General features: G+C 39.7%; 2 protein-coding genes across 6 annotated transcripts in view; one reads left to right on the top strand and one right to left on the bottom strand.

Moving 5' to 3' along the window:
- Positions 1–22,299, bottom strand: LOC137984679 (uncharacterized). Its single transcript, XM_068831920.1, has 4 exons — positions 22,218–22,299; positions 2,701–2,984; positions 1,709–1,886; positions 1–864 (listed from the first exon to the last, which is right to left on the bottom strand). Exons 1-4 carry the CDS (start codon positions 22,276–22,278, stop codon positions 650–652), a joined length of 738 nt encoding a protein of 245 aa, XP_068688021.1. The 5' UTR covers positions 22,279–22,299; the 3' UTR covers positions 1–649.
- Positions 14,991–23,144, top strand: part of LOC137984677 (uncharacterized) — an 18,256-nt gene continuing 10,102 nt past the window's right edge. The window contains exons 1-3 of one of the 5 annotated variants that reach the window (XM_068831917.1): positions 15,085–15,133; positions 21,622–21,714; positions 23,025–23,144. The exon at positions 23,025–23,144 is cut by the window's right edge and continues 49 nt beyond it. In XM_068831917.1, coding sequence (XP_068688018.1) covers positions 23,031–23,144 — 114 coding nt within the window. In that variant the 5' untranslated portion in view covers positions 15,085–15,133; positions 21,622–21,714; positions 23,025–23,030. The other 4 variants (XM_068831918.1, XM_068831915.1, XM_068831916.1 and 1 more) reach the window with 4 other exon arrangements.

Below are 23,144 nucleotides of genomic sequence, written 5' to 3' on the forward strand. Positions count from 1 at the left end.
ACAAATAAAAGATGGATCATACAAAGCGTCCATATGTATAGCCGGATTTTAAGAAAATTTGAAGTGTCCAGTAGTCTAAACTTCATCCCAATTGTTCGTCAGTCTAATAACGTCTCGGAAGCGATGTTGCCGCGTTTTTGCAACAAAGGGTGCTTGACAAGGAATCCTAGGATTGTAAACGCATAGCTAGGGGGGGGGGGGGACGTTACATGTTACATTTACAGTAATTGCATTCACTGCCAAACTATTAAACTGAACTGAGTCGAGACATTAATTCTAAGATTTTATTTAACGTTTAGCATAATTAAGGTGCGTATGTTCTCTGTGAGTCTTACAGCGCACGCTGGAGTTTCATGTGAAGTTCATGGTAGGTGAACAGCTCCGATGGAAAATAATTCCAAAATATCTCTAGCATGAGTCCCACATCTACGTCGATCTCACCCGCGCTTTGCATGGCTCTTTGCGATGCCATTAAAGGATCAATCATTTTTTCAATTAACAAACTCAAGATTTTTTCTAAAACTACATGGTATAAAATCTTATGGGAAAACTCTTGCTTGTATTGTCTCGATCCCTTCATGTCTTCTGCATAGTTCCAAGGCCTCTCTTTTTTATATCGCGCACTACCCAGCGACCACAAGAAGAAACGTCACGTCTTTGTTGAGCGATTTCCCACCGATGTTATCAAACATGATTCTCTTTGACTTTCGTTGCCGTCACTCCAGCAGTCGTCCAGGTTGTTATAAGCCTCTTTTAGCTCCAAAATCTTATCAAGACACCTTTCAACTTCATCAATGTTCTCTACTATGTCTTTTAACTCTCTCCTTGTGAGTAGTGCGTTCATCTCGATGGGCCTTGTGGGACCTTTCGGGGAGAAAAAAACTAACCTTAGGCGACAAGTGATGTTACTAAGTTCATAGAAAGTTAGTAGCGAGTTTGAAGAACGAGTTTGAAGTAGTGTGTAACACTGAGTGGTCGCTTCAGTGCCAACAGAAATCACTTGATTGCTGTGGAACTTGATAATTGGCTAAAACATTGCCGCGCGCCATCGAAAACTACACTTTGGGGCCTTTTTAGAAACTCCGGCTTTGATCCAACCGCCATCCGCGACCTGTTTTAAAGCGCATGCTCCCTGATATGTTTGCCGACTGTGACATGAGCCAGCTGTGTCATGCGCATTTCTTTACAATAATTCCGCTGCTATTTATTGTGCCCGCGGGTAACATGGTGTCCCTTAAGCGTCACGTCAGATGTCACGTGATGATACGGTCACTAAGTAACCGCCGCAAATGGTCAACAAAGCCAGTTTCGACCCATGGCAGAGGTCCCTTTTCCCGTAATTGTCAAAGGAACCAAAGGGACTAGGTGATCTGGTGACGTAATTCGGAGGACTGGGGAGAAAAATTTCAACGCCGTATCCCACAACCGCGCGCGGCCTTGAATGTTATTTCCGACATCAACATGGCAGAGGAGAGGTTAGATCTCGGTGGTTTCCACTTGACTGTTCATTCAGTAACAGGAATGTGGGAGACACCGAATGATCTGTTGAGTTTTGGCGATGGAAATACTGCAGGAAATTTGGAAACAAAACCTAAGGCCGCGCGCGGTTGTGGGATACGGCGTTAAAAATTTTCTTTCCAGTCCTCCAAATTACGTCACCAGATCACCTGGGAAAGAAACCTCTGTTAGCAGGGAACTCTTGCCTTACCATTTTTGTTCACTCTGAATGTTTGCATTCTTTGCCTCTTGACCAATTCCCATGCCAAACCAATGACAATGAAAGCGGGTAGTGTACCCAGCAGCAAATATAGACTCTTCCGAAAAAGTGGCTCGGTCGACCTAAATAAATATAAACGCTGGTTCCATGGGTTGCTTTGTCCAATATCCTAAGCAAACAAAAAGACGTTTAATAAGGATAAAAAGCTTAATGAACAACGAAATATAAATAACGGTTATGAACACGAAGAAGCGTCGTAATATTATGAACAAACATGTTGTAACATTCATTTTCAAAAGTAACTGTCATAACCAACCATGGACTCAGATCCTTCGAAATTAATATATCATGGTTTTTTTCAAAATTATAACGGTTACTTTTGAAAGTGTATATTGTGGTCAAGATCATAGTAAAAAGTTATTGCTTTGCCGTGTTTATCACCACTATTTGTAGTATTATATTTCTCATTGTTAAGTTTCGATGGCCAAAGAACAAGAAACGATATGACGCAAAAAGCCTTAGTTCGCATTCGCTAAGGCCTGAAGGCGAGGCCAGGGTCTAGCAAGAACTCTGTCCTTTTTCCGTAATTTATTTTATCTTCGGGGTCTCGAATGACGTCTAGCGCATGCGTAAGGCTCTATTCCCCTATCAATCGTTTAATTTATTTCTTTCATTACTTTTATTTACTTCTTATCGATTTTATCTTGATTGTCTAAATTAAGCGTTTCTAGTTTTATCGATTTCTTTCGGCTACAATGTTGAAGCAATCGGTTTTATATGTTTTTCCTATATTAAGCCACTTCAAAAAGTTGATTTACGTTCAGTCCTTCAGTTGTTCAAACGATGGATAGCGCTATCGGCCGGAAATATCACTATTCAGTGATTTATCCGGTAGATAGCGCTATCCATCCTTTAAACAGCTGGGCCGGGCCAAATGTATAGGCGATCGAGTTTCTCAATCTTTTAGTAGACATTATACTTACAATGTTTCGAAGCATGTATTTGTAAGCAATGTCCGTTTTGAAGTATTCCTCGCTGCTTCGTCGAACACAAATTTCCAAACGTCGCCTATCCTCTTTTGGAAGTGGGAGAAAAATTCTGATAGAAAATAGACGATCCAAGATTTTCACTCTTTCGAACCGACCTAAATCGCCTCTGTTTTTCCAGTCGTTGTTAATCAAGTAATTTGCAGTAAACGCATCTAACAGCAATCCGTCAACTTCGTCTTTAGCAAGACCTTCAGCGAGATCCTTTATATCTTGGTACTCTGAAAGGAGAGGGAAGAGCGCGCGTTGTCTTGTTGGTTACATGTCGCCAAAACCTTAAATTAGGGCCGATTTACACGGTACGATTTTTGGCGCATGCGACAAGCTTACGACAGACCTACGATACCATTCGCAGCGTTTTAAAACATGTTTTAAAATGCTACGACATTTTTCCTTACGTACGCGACAAACGTAAACGAGTTGTCAGGCCTGTCGTAAGCTTGTTGCATACGCCAAAATCGCACCGTGTAAATCGACCCTTAAAGGCCATGTTACACGAGGCAATTTTTCTTGCAACTCGCATCGCAACAAACGTTGCGTTGCAAGTTGCGAGAAAAAATTCACGTGTAACACCCCATTTTGCAATTGCAATTGTTGCGTTGCGAGTTGCGAGAAAAGTAGAACGACCCTCTACTTTTGGCAACGTTGCGAGACAGGTTGCTTGCGTGTGACATCCCCTCTGCAACTTGCCGCAACGCAATTTTGTCAGAATGGGCCACTCAGAGCTCTTCTTTTAGGCGACATAGCGCGTCCGCCATCTTGTTTGTTATTGTACGCGTTGCAAGTTGCGAAAGAAGTTGCCAACGTGTAACATACCCTCTGCAACTTGAAAGGTTTTTTGTTCGTCATCGTTGCGTTGCGAGTTGCAAGAAAAATTTCCTCGTGTAACATGGCCTTAAACTTACTCATTTTAAGTTGTTGTTTTGACAAGTACGGTAATGTACACAAATGCGCCTCGCACGTGCTGCACGTTCACTTCCGCTCTTTTGACCCATAGACTAAAATTACGGACCTTAAGATCTCCGACGGCAACGTGCGAAAACGTCACCTAGCTCAAAATGTAACTTTAATTTGCTCTTTGATAAGTCTTTCGCAATTAGTCTCTCTCGTTCACGTAGTACAGTCTGGGCGAAGTATCGTAAAAATAAAAAAAATGAAAGATTTTCTTTTGCATGCTCTCAGTTGTCATCAAAACCTAAAATTTGGTAATTTTACGCCGTCGTTATGCAGAGTACAGCACAAATATGTGCTAAAATCCGTGTGACACGTGCAGCACGATTGTTAATGCTCTGTTAACCAATGCCGGATATCATTGTTTTCTGGCCGGTTGTCGTCGTCGTAGATCTCAAGGTGCCTATTACTGCTTTTGGGCGTTAAGTCGTTTGCCGTAGCATCTCATTCGCACCAAAAACCTTAACGTGACACGTACTAAAGAGATTTAGATATACAGCATTCGTACTCGGTACACGAGCATGCAATTAAATCATCTTAGTAAAATCGTGCTTCAACTTTGTTACTCCACGAGATAGCAACCCCGTTATAAAAGTAACGAGAGAGGGCGTCACAAATACAGAAAACGAGGGGAAAGTAAGCATCCAACGAGGATGATTCGCTCTCTTGGGTCTTACGAGTGCTAAGAGATTGGAACAAAATGCGAGCAACAATAACTATAATTACAGGTTCTCAAAGCAACAATATACATGAGTGATGCATTTGCAACGCTAATGTGTGGGCCGGGGGTAACTCTTCATCACTAGTTGTAAAGAGACTATGCTAAGAATCACGCATATTTTGTAAATAGCTGCTTTCCTCGTATGCTCACGTTGTCTAGGGTTGTGAGAGTTGTCTAGGAGGTGTGAGGTGTAAAATTGAAATGTACAAGAGGAAATTTTATCATAGTTCATTAGGGATGTCTCCAAGGAAATTGTACTTAATGAAACCGCTCACTGTTTTTAATTTTTTGAGGGGCTGCCTCAATGTTAAACGGAATATTCGCCAAATTAAGGCACTATAAAGAAAAATTGGTAGCTTCACTTCCATCTCTTGTATGTTAATTTCTAAATTGTGTATTTCCATATTCCTATTAAGGAAATATTCTTTTTCTGTGATGTTATGACATTAAGACTAACTCCCATATTTTACACATGTATTATATTTTTGAAGAAAAGATACGCATTGCAAAAATGTCATTATTAAAAATACGTAAATGGAAATACGATGTTCTCGTTGTTCTTCTTTCATTTTCCCGTCTATCCATTCCTACAACAAACTGTATTTCCCATAATACCTTTCGGTGTTATGTTTTCTCAGAATACGCTTAGTGCTTGCAATTTGTGTGATTCTGGGATCATGGTGGTTATTATTTAGTCCTTCAAGGTAAGTTGTCAGAAAAGAGTTAACTGTTTTCATTGTTTTATAGTTTACCTCGTAATTGCTTTTCTCTCAATATTGATTTGATTTGAATCAGCCGATTGGATCGCATCTCGAAACTGAGTTTCAAAGGGAAAGGTTAAAGTAGTCATAAAAGTATAAAAGAACACATCTAACGAGCGAAGAAAACTACGACACCTGTTTGTAATAAATAGATATAGAAACACAATATAGAATCCGATACAACTAGTTTAATTTTAAATGATAATACTGGGGGACGATCTCAGTCATAAACTAAGGACTAGTTAAAGGATACTTTAAATCTTAACAGAAGTGTTCTCTTCACACACTTCACTAATTGCAAACACTTGCAACTGTAAAGTAACGATGGAAAATATAGAGTCCGTTTTATTTCGTTAAACAATAAAAAAAATTAATAACTTGTCGAGGTCTCAACGAATTAGAAATAAATAAAAGGCCGTAAATAAAAGCTTGTCGATTTCATCTGCAAGAAAAAAATAAACCAGTTCAAAGCAGAATTGACGGCGGTACAAACTGCGACCCAACAAATTCTTGAATTAAATAGCGTGGCGTGAAAAAGGGCCATTCATTTTTAAAGTGCGAGCTTTTCGAAATGAAAATCGAAAGCACAATTTTTTCGCTTAAAAACCACTGAGCATTTTTTTGTTTGGCTTTTTTTTGTTAGGCTTTAATATTTTAATTCCCCATATCCTCCTTCTGTTAAGGACAAAAATGGTTGTATTTAATGAAACTTTTAACACTTTGGATCTAAACAATTGTCTCTTTCATGTAGAAAATAAGAGATGGCGTCCAGTCAAAGTAGTCCAGGAATCAAGCTAAGTTCTAAACGACCAAGACTTAGTTCTAACTATGACAAATGCATCAAATGTCAAACAGTCAATAAAAACGAAAAACTTCAAAATGGAATGGAGTCATCTGTTAACAAATTTATAGAATGTGCCAAACAAAGGAATGATGACATTTTCATACGCATTTCGCCCGACCTCAAAAATAACACATTCTTAATAGAAAATGTTAAGTGGCATAAATCGTGCTACAGCACCTACACCAGTAATGAGAATGTTAAATACCACGCTAGCACACAACATGACGCTTTGGCATCACAGCCTTCAACATCCGTTACTCTACGAAGTTCAGTCATGGCTACGAATTGGAAACTGTGTATGGTTTGCCAGCAGGTTAAGTGTAAAGGAGAGAGGGATCTGACGCAGGTTGCTAATTTGCAAGTGTATGACACATTGATGAACGCCGCTAAATGCCGAAATGACGAGACGATGATGATGAGAATTCGTGGTGAGGATCTGGTTGCTATGGAAGCCAAGTACCACAGAGGTTGTTATCGAAGATATACAGCTGCTGCATCATCATCTAAGTCCAATGGAAGTGACAATAATATCCAGGTTGAGTATGGCAGCGCGTTTCTGAAACTGATCAACGAAATTGAACAAAAGCTGGTTAAAGAGGGAAGAGCTTACGACATGGCGACGCTTTTATGTATGTATAAACGTCACCTTACTGATTCTGGAATGGAGAAAGCCGTGGCTGACATGTATAAAGTTCAAAACTTGAAGAGAAAATTAATTCAACACTACGGCGAAAAGATACAATTCCATCAACGGTACGAGAGAAATAGATCTGAACTTGTTTGCAGTTCCTCACTGAATCTTGCAGAAATCATTAACCTTGTTGCGGAACTAACCGAAGCGACAAAAGATTCTCGAAATGCCCCTACACTGGCCGACACGTGTGCCCAGGTGCTGTATCACGCAGCCATTATTCTTCGAAGTGAAATGAAGAGTGTCACTGGAATTGAAACACAGCCGCTGAACGTATCTGACATAAGTATACAGAAGGCTACAGAAGTTGTACCTGCAAGTCTCAAGCAATTTTTAAGATGGTTGTTGCAATCTCAGAGAGCATTTGAAGGAGAGGGACTGTCCATCGACGACCCCAACGATTTGAATGAAAGTGTTCTAAAGGAGAACGAGACAAGGAATATTTTAGCTATCGGCCAAGATATTATATCTTGTAATTCAGGGGGCAGGAAGAAAATGCCCAAAAATGTAGGCCTTGGGCTGGCTATGAAAACCATGGTGCGGGGAAAGGAAATAATCACCATGTGAAACCACCATGGCCACTGTGTAAGCTACTGGGAATGTGAACAGATCGACACAAAATGGGCAGAAATGAGTTTGAATCAGTTTGAAGAGGAAGATGGATATTATCAAGCAATTCTGCCTTCGAACGTTGCGAGTGATACATTTGTGCAAAGTGCTGCAGACAATGCAGACTACTTGCAGGATAGTGTTGCTGGGAACGAAAGTAGACACGTGATGAGTATGGCTTTTTACCAGGAGGGGTTTGCACTAGATCCAAAGAACCTGGTTCTCCCTACGCAGAACATTAGCAAGGTCAGAAGACGAGCATTAACATCTGCTGAGACAAAACTGTACGAACTTGGTTCACCAGTAAGACGCCATTACCCACTTTTGCCAAACAAGTCAAGGCAAACTTCTTTCAACAATGTGCATTGGAGAGAGAAAAGGTACAAGGATTGAATCAAGCCTGGGTGTTTACCAGAAATACCCCAACAAAGCTGGTCACTGTTGAAGTAGGTCAAACACAAGACAAGCAGAACGTTCCAGGGTGGACTGGCTTTCATGCTATAGTCACTGTGAACAACTCTCGACCAACCCGTATAGGTTTTCCTCCGATGATACCTGCACCTGTTAAAGAACCAAACACAGTATACACATGCCTGAAAAGTCTGGACAAAACCTTCCGCGAGAGCTTACGTTAGAAGAATGCAGTAGTAACTTTCGACGAAGGAATTTACTGTGAGGCCAAGCGCATTCAGTGGGCCACTTCACCAGAACTGGACAATGTAATTGTTCGACTGGGAGGGTTTCATCGAGCTAAAAACTTCCTCGGTGTTATTGGCAAGCGCATGACAGAATCAGGTGTCGAGGATCTTTGGATCGAGAGTGACCTATGTGGTAGCAATGTCGTAACGAAGATAATCAGCGGGACGCACTATAATAGAGCAATAAGAGCTCATAAACTAACTCTTGAAGCATTGGAGAGATGACAGTGGAACAACTTTATGGAACGGTTGGAGAAAAACGGAAAAATGGAGGAGACAGAGATGAATTGCATCAAAGAGAAGAAACAGAGGTTGCTCAGTCTTTTCCAACAAGGGCACAACTCAGTACTACAACAACGAACTGAAATCCGACAGAAAGCAATTGAGCTCGGTAACTTGCTGATTGAGAAGATTAGTCCACTGTATATCCAGTTCAAAGAACATGGTCGTAAATGCTCGGCTTTGTTTGCATTTTGGAATGAATACATGGAAATGGTGTGGTTGTTATTGAATTTCATTCACGGTGACAGAGATGCGAGTTGGCTTTTGCATCTTGAAACATTCCGTGCAATGCTACCCTATGACAGAGCATTTCACCACCTAAACTACTTTAGATGGGGAACAGTTTACCTAACGGATATGAAGATGCTGCAAGAGGTCGCCCCAACAGTACATCGAGATTTCACTGAGAATAGAGCCCACGCTGTTTCAACGTCATCTTTCGTGTCATCGTTCAATTCTGTCTCACCAGACATGGCATTGGAGCAGACAGTGAACAGAGATTCCAAAACCAAAGGAGGAATTGTTGGAGTTACCGGCATGGAGGGCACAAGAGATAGGTGGGCACTCACAGCTCATATGATGGCAGCTGCAACAGCGTCTTTTAAAGTTATGAGTGGGACTTCAGCAAGCTCAAGCTGCCATAAAGAACTGGGGTCACAAAGAATTGAAAGAGATGAAAATGACGTGAATAATATCATTCAGTGCATTGAAACGAAATTGGTGAATCCATTCGATATCAGTCAGTACGAGGGAGAAAAGATGCCACTGATCAATATCGCCACTGGGACAGTTGTATCATCTGAAGTTTCGGAATCTTTACTCAGTGCTAAGGAGCAAGGAGAAAAGGTAATGGGGGAGTTTGTCCAAGCCAGGCTAATATCTGACAAGGAGAATTTCTGGGATCCTTTGAAGAAAATCAACATCAAAACCTTTCAAAGTCTGAACAAACCTATTAAGTCAAGTAAGAGAAAACAGGCTCTGAAGACAATCAACCTCGACAGGCAGGTGTATAGTAGACTTCTTGTTGTGCCCAAAGACCGTGACATTGATCTAGAAGAAGTGCAGTCGTATGAACTTGCATCTGTTCCCCTTGCATTGGCCAACATGGATGGGTCTTTGAGGAAACCAACCAAGAGTACTTTGCTGAAGGAACTTGAAATGGACAGTCTTTCAGAGAGCACACTTCCTGCTTATAGTCTTCATCAAACAGCGTACATAGTTGACCTTTTGGCAATCATTCAGATGTTGTCGAAAGGAAAGATGAAAACATTCGGAGAGCTATCTGACAAAATTGCAGGAACTATCATTGCTAAATTTCAGTTCGCCAGTCAAGTCCATATTGTCCCAGACCGATATGATGTAGAAGACTCGATAAAGTCGGGAGAAAGATCCAGACGATCTCAGTGGATGGCCATAGAAATAAAGATTCAGAGCAGAGAAATGAAGTTGCCGGCCAGTCTCAAGCGTTATTTGTCCAGTGGAAAAAACAAATCTAATTTGTTGACGTTTCTACTTTCTGATTGGTGTGAGAACCTTCCCGGACAACTCAAGGATGGGCAAACACTCATTCTAGCATCACAAGATGGATCAGCAGTGAAAGTTACCAAGACGTTGAACAGAGAAGAGATAATTCCTCTCTATTCCGACCACGAGGAAGCAGACAGTAGAATTTTTGTGCATTGTGAATATATCACAAACCAGTTCTCAAACAACAGTAATTCTATCAAGAGGATAATCATTTTTTCCCCAGACACGGATGTGGCAGTCTTATGCTGGTATCATTTTAGCCAACTGCAGTCCATTGAAGAGCTTTGGTTCCACACAGGTACTGGAAGATATAGAAGGTTCATTCCCGTGCACAAAGCTGTTGAAAAAGTGGGGCAAGACGTGTGCAATCTCTTACCGGCCATGCATGCTTTGACAGGATGCGATTCCACGAGTACCCTAAACGGCATAGGCAAAAAGAGAGGGTTCATTACACTGAAGAAACATAAAGATGACCTTCTTGGACTGAACAACCTGGGTACAGACTGCACAGTCATAAGCGATGAAACTTTGATTGCTTGTTTCAAATTTATCGGTCTTTTATATGGAGAAGCTACTTCAAATTTGAACCATCTCAGGTACAAGCTTTTTACTAAGAAACACCTGGAGAGCAGCAAACCTCCGCCAACTGAGGATAGTGCATTGTTTCATGTCAAAAGAGCCAACTATCAATGCTTCATTTGGAAACATGCCCGAGACAGGAGGCTTTCACTAACATCACCAGATGGAAATGGGTGGTCAAAGGATGAGATGGGAAATCTTGTTCCAAAATTGATGGAGAAAGATCCAGCTCCAGAAAGTCTCTTGGAACTGATTGTGTGCAGGTGTAAGAAGGGCACGCAAGATGTTCTTGCCGGCGAGTTGGACTCTCCTCCACGGCCGCTTGCCCTTGTGAGAATGAATGCAGCAACCTCCAAGAAAATGACGACGACGAGGAAATTTAATCCTTTGTATCAGTTTATATCCTTTGTGTCAATTCTGATGTCATTCACTTGTGCAATAAAGGCATGCTGGCAAAGCGCTTATTAAGAAAACACTGATTAGTATTAAAGGGAACCTCCACTCCTACCAAACAATCACTTTAAACTGCAGGATATAGTATTTGCAATAACGTTAATTTTATTTTTTTTCCAAGAGAAGAGTGTCTATAGTGGAGAAAAACGAATTTAAGAATCGCGTATTTTTGTTTTCAAATTTCCTGGGCGCCGCCATCTTGAATAATTGTGACGTGTCTTGGTTGCTCTTTTGTTCTGACACAAAGAGCTTTTGTCTTATAACAAAAGAGCAACCAAGACACGTCACAATTATTCAAGATGGTGCCGTCCCTGAACTTTGAATACAAAAATAAACGATTCTATAATTCATTTCTTTAAGGCAAACGCGCTTTGTTAGTTACAGTGTAACGAACTCAACCGGGGCCACCCAACGTTTTTCAGCCAATCACAAGACGACTTCAGAACAAAAGAATCGGAGTTCGTTCATTTCGGACTGTACTTGATGCGAAAGGCAATGTGAAAGTGGATTGCGACGCTTCTATTTCCGACGAAATGTTGTTCATTTTCATCACCGGAAAGGGAAATAAATATTTTCTACATGGCAGCCAAAAATTTTGAGAAACAGGCCAAAAAATAAATATATTTACAAAGCAAATTTGGGCCTCGAATGCTAAAGACGTATTCATCGCAAATATGTGTACCGAATGGCAGCCTTGAAGAGTTCAGGAAATACATTTACCGTAAACCCATGGACCGGGAATTATGGAGACGAAATGTACTGGACAGCTATATTTACCGAATGACGGCCGGGAACGTCCAGGATGACAGAGTTAACACAAACATTGAATGACGGCCAGGAATTTTGAGACTAAAACTCACGGAATGAATACGGAGAACGTACGGCGGGACGGCGGAGAGGAAACACAAATATATTTACTGGATGACGGCAGGAATTTTGAAGACAAAACGCCATGAAACGTACTACCGAACACAATTTATTCACGGAATAAAAACGACGTGTACTGTTGCACTTGGGAATTTTTCAAAAAGCTGAAATTGCATTCGCCGAAGCAGCTCGTGAGAATTTCAGCTTTTTGAAAAACTCACTCGCGCAAATTGATTCCAAATTAAACTCGAAACCGTGTGGCTATCTACACATAATGCCCTGTAATATGAAGTAAGGATGAGAATACTTCTGTTCAAATTAATGTTGCAGGTTGTAAAAATTTATCGGCCTTCAAGATTGTAGCTGGTCCGACGAAATTCTGTTTCGTCGACCTTCGCGTCAACTGCTGGCGATCCGTTATAGCAGACAACTCAAAATATTTTATTAAGCCCCTCGTTGTTTCAGTATTGTTGAGTCCAATACTGATATAAAGTCCGTTGTTTGTCTTCAACGTTGCAGTCATTCCGAACATAACGCATATTTTACTACATTACGATGCAAGTCTGTCAACATTCGCGACCGTCGAGCGACCGTCAAGTCGTTCGGAAAACATATTTGAAAAAATAAGTCAAATTTGCATTGAATCTCTTTTTTCTTCAGTCAAGCCATCATTGGAAAATGTATATGTGTTTGGTCCGTTTCAGTTTTGAAAATTCGCGGCGCCCGGCAGTGAAAATTTTCAGTCGTCTCTTCTTTGATGGAAATAAACAACCTTTGTACCGCAAGTCTCTCATTTGTGATTGGTCCGAAATGAACGAACTCCGATTCTTTTGTTCTGAGCTCGTCTTGTGATTGGCAGAAAAAGGTTGGGTGGCCCCGGTTGAAATCTTCAAACAAATTTGATTCTTAAAATTAATTCGTGTGATTTGAAGTAAACTTATTGTCAGAGTGGAGGTTCCCTTTAAGTAAATATTCTTGAGGTAGGGTAGGGGCACAATGAGCGACCCATCACGTTCATGAACGAGAGAAGTACAGGTTAAATGATTACTAAATGAGTGCAGTGACCAACTAGCAGAGTAAACTTCTATTTTTCCCTGAGATAAACGTAGAAAATTTATAAGCCTGTTTTAGTCACAGACGTGATTTCCCAATGCTACAGGCAACTTAGGTTGCAAAAATTAGTTTTTTTTTATTTAGTTTTATATTGGATGTAATTGAACACTCTATATATAGAACATCCTATTGGTGTTCTATGAGGAATGCCGTTCTCTGATTAGCTGCTGTACCCACTACCTATTATGTAATAGATAGTGAGTAGTGTAGCAGCTTTTTGGCGTTTTTCGAAGTGTCTGTGAAGAGTAATTAAACTTCGTTTAAAAAGTAAAGTTTTAAATGACTATAAGGCCTGGTTCATAAGTTGCATTTCTGCCATGTCAAATGCAATTCAAACAAAAGATAATGAAGGAAATTATCTCATTATCTATTGTCTCAATTGCATTCGACACGGCAGAAATACCGTGCCTGGAGGTTTACGAAAACAATTACATTTGCTCTCGATTTCTATGCGTGAACTATCACTAAATTGCTCAATATTTTTCTCAGTAGTCTTTAATTGATATGCAAAAGGGACTTTATATAAAAAAAGAACAAATGTAAAATGCCCTCCCCAAAAAGATGTACTCGGCCATATTGACTTTGTCCGTTTTTGTCAATTTTATGACGTCACAATCTGATCACGTGACCTATTATAAACATCATGTTATCCAAGGCATGAACTCTATCTTGTCAAAATTTTGTTTTGTTAGACATAATCTGTTCATGACCATAGGTGATACCCCTCGTCCCAGATTGATGTGAAAATCACTTTAGAAAACACATAAATACTCAGGAGTGGTGTACTTTGAGGTGCTGCAAATTACCATGGCCCACTTGGCCAGCTCCACTGCCACCCCATTGTTATTCAATAATGTCTAAAGAACATTGCTGGGTGAATTAAAGTCTGCCAGCTCGCCGAGTAAACGAAATCATTTTTTAACCCCCTTTCCCAGCGCGGGCACCCGGACTAGTACCCTCATCACCTCTAAAGCATTGATTTACGCACAGATATTTTCTCTAGGATAATGTGGCCTTGAAATTTAAATTCAAAGTCAAATTGTCCGGAGAAACACATCCAGTCTTCGCATAATATTCAACAATTATCATACGATGTACTTCATCCTGCCTTTTTATTGGCCGAGAGCCCACTACTTGTATTGCAAATAGCTGCCTACAAATTAGTCTGCTCATGCATTCTACCGTCTAAACGTGTTTCACTGCAAATAATATTCTACTCATGAGTAATAGTAATCACGCTCTTGTGTGAAAAACAGGGGCAGATTACTTCCTTGAGTTGGTAAAGAGCGATTTAAATATTAAAAAATTACTTAGTGAAGGAATGATACAATTATTGAACTTGGTTATCGCAAAATATCGTTATTTCTCAGTTATTTATCGTGATCTGCTCGTCATTAGTGAATCTCGACATCTTCCGATAACCCAGTTTAATAATTACCAATTGGTTTTCTGTTATGGGTGTGGGGCTTCTTTGTACGGAGATGATCATTGTGTGTAAATTTCATGACCCTAGCATTAGTAGTTCCAGAGATACAGAGGGGGGTCCGAGGAGCCCCCCCCCCCAGTCACAGATTGACCAAAAAAGCCCAGTCTGAATAGGGTTAAAACGAAAACCTTCCGTTTGCAGTACTTCGCTTCACTTTAGCGAATTATATAATCACTGTCTTTCATTATTTATTATTATTTTTTTTTTCGCGTGACACCGGTGCTGCATTGGTTTCAATTAAATTTTGGCGCGGGAAATTTTCGCGGCCAGCGACCGGGTACGAATGCATTGCCCATGCTCGTGCGTTTGACCGCGGTTAATCTTTAGTCTATCTGTAGCCTGCGATAGAAGGGGAATCGAAATCGGGCGCGCGCGCGCGAGGCGATGCGGGGATGGGGGGAGGGGCGGTTGGGGGAACGGAAGCTTCCTCTCTCCCTCGCTCCGCGCGTTTCGCGCGCGCCCAGTTTTTCCCCTTCCTTCCCCTTCCTGGCGCCTGCCACGCAGACTACTCTATCTGTCAACAGTCTATTCAAGGATTCTGGGAAAAATTGATAATATAGTCGTGAAGCAAAGGATTCTGGGAAGAGGGTCCAATCCTCCTTGAGTTCGGAAAGAAGAAAAAGAATAGGCCTAGGACTTTTACACGCGAATCGCGTACTGCCATTGGTGCTTTTGATGTCACATGACCTCCGGACGTCATTTTCGCGCGCTTTTCGCCTGATTTATTTGTTGGTGTCGAGCAAGGGTTTGCGGTTTTGTTGTGCTGACTTCTTTGCTGAATAATAGCGGTATGTAGCCCTACATGATCATATTTATTGTGTTATATTGCAAAGTAGATTTTTAGTAACCGAGGCAGCGAGTCTGGCTTTCAAATTCCATCGCAAACTTCTGGAAGGAATTCTCTCGTGTCAATGCGTCGAACTCAACCTTCGTAAGGCTTCTTGCTGTGTGTTAAAGTTCCCGACCCTAAAGTTTTCTTCACTCCTCAGGATAGTGTCCGTACTGCCTCATACTCAATTATGAATTCTCAAACAATATTTCCGATTCTAACTGCAACTCGTGTAAAACATATCGTTATGCCGTGGTCTGCTGATGTTCACTTTGAATGAAAACTGACCTCATCTTGTAGTATTTTAGTGTTTTCGACCATTTCTGATTGAATAGTTTCGTGAGAAATCCTCTTAATGAACAGAGTTCTAGTTTGCATGTTTTATGGTTACTTCGTGTATGCGGAATTCCCTCGCTGATTTGTTGCCAAATATGAAAACAACGTGTATGTGTTATCTGATATGCCACAAATTTTGTACGTGTGGACACGTGCAACCATAAGGGGCACAGCGGGGGTGGGGGGTGGGGGCTCTCCCCTTTACAGGCAAAAATTTTAGGCCTACAGGGTGTGGTTCCATACCCACCCCATGGAAGGTCATGGGAAATTCTGAGGCCAGGGGGTGGTCTCAACAGCCAATTACATAAGGGAAAGTTTGAGGGTTAATGGATATTCCAAGGGGGTGGGTTCACATGAAAAAACCTTCTGTGGGGGAGGTATAGATATTTTCCTGTACCACACTTTTTTAGACCCAAAAGGTCAGAAGCCATCAAGTCATGCTTCACATGGGAAGTTTGGAAGGCATGAACGAAGCATCAGAGTTGCTCGTAAATGTCAGCTTGTGCTGTTAACATGCTCCTTTGGATTATGGAGAATGCTTTCGTGTGCTGATTTTGATTGGGCAAATCTATTAGCTATGTTATAATTTCTTAAAACCAAGGTACCTTGTCATAAAAAAAAAAAAAAAATTATGGCCGAGAGAACAAAATTTAATAACTCCACTGAAATTTTAGTAAAAGCAATAATTTTATTATTTCCTAAAGGGGCTGTAATGGTCATGGTTATGGTCATGCACAAGCAGTTGATATCGCTGCTGCAGTCAAATGTGTTCAAGCATAGCCACCCGACTTTAGAAGTTTTACATCTTTTGACAAGTTTTTGATTAGTTTTGTAACCATTCAATTTCTTTTGCATATCAAACACAGAAGGCTTGAAATCAAAGTTTGAGTACAATAGAATTCCGGAAAAACCTTTTGCTATGTAAAAAGTTAAATTTGACCAAAGTTTGGGCAGGAATAAAATCCCACCTAAATCCAACTTGGACATTTGATAAACAAACATGCAACATTTTTCATCACATGTTCATCAGTCCGGGAGAATGCCAGTTTTGGAAGAAGCGAGAACAATGGATTACGTCACGAACCATAACATGATCACCATGGCGATGGGCATTTTCAAAACATTATAAATGGCGGCTGAATTCGGGGGAATGTAGGGATAAAAGTATTCGCTTTATTTTGGATTTCATTTCGACTTTTCTTTGCCTAATTCTAGGAAAAGTCGTTTTGTACGGATAATGACCATTCTCGTGATAGAAATAGAATATTGAGCGTATTTTATTGACCGTAACATGCACGTAGTGCTCAGAGCATTAGCAATGTCGATGCTTCTTGTATAAAACCAAGGTTCATTTCCACGCGAAGGTCACGCCGTTTACGCCAAGATATTAAGGTATTGAATCGAAAAAGGCAGATACACGTGGAAGATCTTTTGCGTAACTTGTATCAGTGGAATGCAGCCTGGCTATGTAATCTCGAACTTCAAACAGGTAAAATAGTTTTTCAAGTCTTCGTCATTTTTATTCCATGTTTATTGAAATACGTAATAAGAGGATTTTTGTGTTTGCAGTTATTTGTCTCGTAAATATTCGGTTTTGTTTAGCCTGGTCGATTGCTTAGAGGTCAAATGTGATGTAGTGTTTCTTAAAATCCGCACAGAGTGCAAAACCAACGTTATGTGGTCTTCAGTCGTTGTAGTTTACTTCGGATAAACACTGGCTTTCATTTCCTGAATTAATCAGTGGTTATGTTTTAAATGTGTCACTGTTTGCTTTTATCTCAAGATAATAATCCATCAATAGTCTGACTACTGTTTTGTCGCTGTCAGATACTAATGTTACTTACTTTTATTGGAGCAAAACTCGACATTTTTTTCTAAATTCCGTGGGCAAAGATAAAATACTTGTGAAATTGGTCACTCCACACTAAAAGATGTTTTAGAATAGTGTTAAAGCTAAGGCTTCAAGACATGGCTAGACTGTGTATATATTAGTAGAACCAAGAAGAGCAGTCTGCTTGTGATGTATCAAATGTCTCCCCATCAGTCAGGAACAGGGCCGTACATAGCGGGGGGAGGGGGGGGGGGGCAGTTGCCCCCGCCAGGAAAACTAATTTTTTTTCTAACATAGTGTTTGATTTTGTTGGGCTGTATATGGGAGATCCCTGTGAAGGTTTGTGGAGTTTGCCCCCGCAGACAAAAATCCTAGGTACAGCCCTGAGGAAGTTATTACTCCTCAAAGTACAATTATTCAAAGTAAAATCATCTCAGAGTTTTGTTTTTGTAATGTCATCTAAAGTTGAAAAAGGGGGTTGCTAAAAGATACACAGGGTGTTTGGACACTGAGACTTTTATCCAAAAAAATTTCTTTCCCCCTTTCTTCACAAAATGCTAATCACAAAGGTTTTCCAAACTTAATTATTGTGGCTGGTTTAGAGTGAATCTTTCCTTCCTTTAGTTTGTTTAACTTCTCAAACAATTCAGTGTGATGCTTCACATTGTTGCAAAATCATGCACTGCTAATTAACTCTAACACTTCTGAATGCCCTGTATATGCATCTTTTCAGTAATTTGGGGCAGTGCCTAAAAGTTTGAACACTGAGACTTTTATCCAAAAACATTTCCCTCCCCCTTTCTTCACAAATTGCTAATTACAAAGGTTTTCCAAACTTATTGTGGCTGGTTTAGAGTGAATCTTTCCTTCCTTTAGTTTGTTTAACTTCTCAAACAATTCAGTGTGATGCTTCACATTGTTGCAAAATCATGCACTGCTAATTAACTCTAACACTTCTGAATGCCCTGTATATGCATCTTTTCAGTAATTTGGGGCAGTGCCTAAAAGTTTGAACACTGAAACTTTTATCCAAAAAAATTTCTCTCCCCCTTTCTTCACAAATTGCTAATTACAAATGTTTTCCAAACTTATTGTGGCTGGTTTAGAGCGAGTCTTTCCTTCCTTTAGTTTGCTTGACTTCTCAAACAATTCAGTGTGATGCCTCACATTGTTGTGAATGCATGCACTGCTAATTAACTCTAACATTTCTGAAGGCCCTGTATATGCATCTTTTCAGTAATTTGGGGCAGTGCCTAAAAGTTTGAACACTGAAACTTTTATCCAAAAAAATTTCTCTCCCCCTTTCTTCACAAAATGCTAATTACAAAGGTTTTCCAAACTTATTGTGGCTGGGTTAGAGCGAGTCTTTTCTTCCTTTAGTTTGCTTGACTTCTCAAACAATTCAGTGTGATGCCTCACATTGTTGTGAATGCATGCACTGCTAATTAACTCTAACATTTCTAAAGGCCCTGTATATGCATCTTTTAATTTAGGGCAGTGCCTAAAAGTTTAGACACTGAGACTTTTATCCAAAAAAATTTCTCTCCCCCTTTCTTCACAAATTGCTAATCACAAAGGTTTTCCAAACTTATTGTGGCTGGTTTAGAGTGAATCTTTCCTTCCTTTAGTTTGTTTAACTTCTCAAACAATTCAGTGTGATGCTTCACATTGTTGTGAAATCATGCACTGCTAATTAACTCTAACATTTCTGAATGCCCTGTATATGCATCTTTTCAGTAATTTGGGGCAGTGCCTAAAAGTTTGAACACTGAAACTTTTATCCAAAAAAATTTCTCTCCCCCTTTCTTCACAAAATGCTAATTACAAAGGTTAGAGTGAGTCTTTCCTTCCCTTAGTTTGCTTGACTTCTCAAACAATTCAGTGTGATGCCTCACATTGTTGTGAATGCATGCACTGCTAATTAACTCTAACATTTCTGAAGGCCCTGTATATGCATCTTTTCAGTAATTTGGGGCAGTGCCTAAAAGTTTGAACACTGAAACTTTTATCCAAAAAAATTTCTCTCCCCCTTTCTTCACAAATTGCTAATTACAAATGTTTTCCAAACTTATTGTGGCTGGTTTAGAGCGAGTCTTTCCTTCCTTTAGTTTGCTTGACTTCTCAAACAATTCAGTGTGATGCCTCACATTGTTGTGAAATCATGCAGTGCTAATTAACTCTAACATTTCTAAAGGCCCTGTATATGCATCTTTTAATTTAGGGCAGTGCCTAAAAGTTTAGACACTGAGACTTTTATCCAAAAAAATTTCTCTCCCCCTTTCTTCACAAAATGCTAATTACAAAGGTTTTCCAAACTTATTGTGGCTGGTTTAGAGTGAATCTTTCCTTCCTTTAGTTTGCTTGACTTCTCAAACAATTCAGTGTGATGCCTCACATTGTTGTGAATGCATGCACTGCTAATTAACTCTAACATTTCTGAAGGCCCTGTATATGCATCTTTTAATCTGGGGCAGTGCCTAAATGTGGCCTTGCTAGATATAGAAGCTATGGCAGTCTCACTGCTTACAATTTGCAATATTCAAACTCCATCAAATATTGAAAGAAGACAAATGAGATTTAGAAAAAAAATGTAAACTACTGTTTATTAAATTTTATTATTTCTTTGAGTATTGAAAGCCTCTTGAACCTAAAAAAAAAGACAACAGAATTAAGATAACAGTCTGTTATCAATAAACATAGCAATTTAAACATATCATGTATTGATCACAGCATTTTATTTCATTTGAACAAGTCCTTAATTTAACGGGCACTGTGAAGGTGTTTTCCTTTACACCTCATATTTTAAGGCAATGATTTTGCTGTGAGTTTATAAAGAAATCAATGAATTGTTTAAATATAAACATTTCCCTGGAAGTCATTTCACTATCTGTAGGGTGAGCATGGTGGTAGGGACAGGGAAGGGTTGTCATTGTCAGTGCATGTGCATGATACATGTTCCCCTTATCAAACTTGCACTTCTGTCAAATTCCACGCCGACAAAAAAAAAATATTTCATAAATCTGCTTAAATGATTCAGCTATTACAGAATAACAGACCTTCCTTCTAAACAAGCCTAACGAAGTATCTAGTGAAAACGAAGAAAGACTCGAAGTACTCACGATGAATTATGTGTAAGCTTAAATTTCCAGTCGTCTTCTGTCAGAGACCATTTCCTATTACGGCAATTTTCAATACATGGTTGCCATTTTTACTAGCTTGTTGCCACCGATGAAACTTTGGCGACACAACACTAACTTATTGTAGTTTCGAGGAAAATTAGTCTTGATATCGAAAAAATTCGGCAAGCTATTGAAAAAAGCACAAAACAACAAGTACTTACATTCGATGGCGATCAAAATGGCGGCGGCTTCTTCGAAGGCCCTTCCAAAATGATAAAGATTTTATCGATTCGCTCTTCCAAAAATTCCCAACTCTCGCTCAAGGAACGTTTGATAATGAGGCTTTAAAATTCTCGGATATTGAGCGATGGAACCTAGAATCAAGCTTTTTTGAAAGCCCATATTTTCTTCCGTTTATTTTTTGCGATTTTCGGGCGAAACAATAGAATCGTGACGTCATCGCTTCTTCCAAAACTGGCATTCTCCCGGACTGTTCATGCTTGTTCTGAATATATGTTTGGCCCGTTTCAAACTGGAAGCCATTAGAGTAATCAAAAACGTGTCAAGTAAAACAGATGTCAAAAGCTTATTTGGGTGGCTACGCTTGGGCAGTTTTGACTGTAAGCACCACAAATAACGGATCACAGTTCATGGAAAATAAAATCATTAGCATGTCTTCTTCAGACTCATAATTTCAGACATGTTGATTCTCTCAGAAAAAAGTACATAAATTATTTTCAGTGAAGAGCAAGCATCTTCTTAACATTCACAGTTAATGGATTTTATTCTGTCATGTTGATGTAGAACAAAAAGATACCATCACGTAATTTCACAAGAAAGTGAAACCCCATTATATATTGGCCTATGTCTTATTAATTTTTGTTGTGACTGATAATTTGAACACAAAATATCAACTAAGTTTTTGAAAGTTATGGAAAACCAGGATTAATAAATAGTTTACTTTAATTTATTTTCCAGGCCTGTAAAGTCTTAGAATGTGCATGTAGGTGTGGGTTATGGAAAAGTCATCTATATTTTCCCCTCAGTTGAAGAAACACAAGTGTAAAATTTGGTCTGTGAAGTAAAATTAGCACATTTTTATTTGACAAGACAAAAATTGAACTGAAAACTTGAATCAGCGTTTATCTAATTTTCTATCAGGGTTACTACAGGTCATGGAAAACCTGGAAAACCTGGAAAGTCATGGAATTTTATGATGTCAATTTACCAGGCATGGAAAGTCATGGAATTTAGGTGTGGGTCATGAAACGTCATTGAAGAATGGTACTGATTGCAGAAAATAACCAAGTTAGGCAGGTTTTCTGGCCAATTAAAACAATTAAATGGAGATGATGATAATTTTTTTGGAAAATTTCTGACTAGGAAAATTGTCAGATTTAGGTCATAGCAAACTTTGAAGAGTCATGGAATTTCAAAAGCCCAAAAGAGTGCAAACTTTATCTATTTAGTTTGTGGCTTTTGTGCTCATGCCACAAATATTAACATTTACTGGGTTGTTCCAGAAAAAATCCACCCCCCCCCCGCCCCCCCCAACGGATGGGATTCTGGAAATTCTTGTGGGAGGGGGGGTCAAATACTCTGGAAATCCAGGCGGGAGGGGGGGTTGAACTTGAAAAACTCTTCTGCTGGGGTCATTTTGACGGATAATTCACGCGATTCGAACGTTTAGTTCAGTGACAGTTCATTGCTCTCAGACCCTGAAAATGGTACATATATTTTGTTCAGATATTTCTCACCTGACAAAAGTGATAATCTAAGTTCCTTCACAGGTCCTTTTATAGCAGAAAATGGGAACATCAAGATACTAAAGAACGAGTGACGTTGTTATGTTGCAATGAAGAGTTTGAAATGCCTGACACATTTCTACTCGTACCCAGACCCAGTGCGCCACTGTTGTGTAATTTCACGTTTATAGCCCCATTGAAATCTTGTTTGTTTGGTGATAATTATGATGTAGATTAGGACTACAGGTTCTTGAAGGTAGGATATGTGAATCACGATAAACGTGTATAAAGTTGCCTTCTTCGAAAGGTTTTCATTTAGAAGTTCTCGATCTTTAGGGACCTTATGTCTCGAAAAGGAACGACTGTTGAACTTTTTTATCATATTCTATTAATACTAATTGCATTTACTTTAGGACCATATTTAGCACAAAGAAAGAAAAAGGGCAATTGATTTTTAGTGGCTAAGAAAGTAAACACTCGTTCGCTTTTTCACATTTTTTGCTCCTTTCTTTTCTTAGTTCCACGCAATAGAATTTTTGATATAATTTAGCCGAAGCTTTCGAAATTAAAAAAGAACATTTTCTAGACGTGATTGTACGTATTTTCTATTAAAAGTAAATTAAATTTAAGCCTCATATTTTTTCCTGGAAATCCAGGTGGGAGGGGGGTGTTTTGTCTTGGAAATCCAGACAGGAGGGGGGTCTTGTGCTTCAGGAAATCCAGGTGAGAGGGGGGGTTAAAAAGCGACCCCATCCGACAGGGGGTACGGATTTTTTCTGGAATAACCCATTTCTATTCTGTGTTGTAATTCAACTGTAGGCCAAGATGGCAGCAGATCTCCAGCATCTCGGTGACATGTTGTTTTCTCCTATACCGCCGATTGTCGTGGTAAAAAAAGAACCAGAAACTTTCCCAGAAGAAGAGCTTGATAGGCTTACG

The sequence above is a fragment of the Montipora foliosa genome, chromosome 14 (assembly GCF_036669935.1).
Source record: "Montipora foliosa isolate CH-2021 chromosome 14, ASM3666993v2, whole genome shotgun sequence".
NCBI classification, from domain to species: Eukaryota; Metazoa; Cnidaria; class Anthozoa; order Scleractinia; family Acroporidae; genus Montipora; species Montipora foliosa.

What these genes read in the sequence shown, in the direction of transcription:
- LOC137984679 (XM_068831920.1), bottom strand. Translation starts at nt 22,278, where the DNA reads ATGTTCCCATTTTCTGCTATAAAAGGACCTGTGAAGGAACTTAGATTA. An exon ending in TAGATTATCACTTTTGTCAG is followed by an intron (nt 2,985 to 22,217) that starts GTGAGAAATATC and finishes CTCTCCTTTCAG; the next exon opens with AGTACCAAGATATAAAGGAT. An exon ending in ATTCAGAGTGAACAAAAATG is followed by an intron (nt 865 to 1,708) that starts GTAAGGCAAGAG and finishes TCTCCCCGAAAG; the next exon opens with GTCCCACAAGGCCCATCGAG.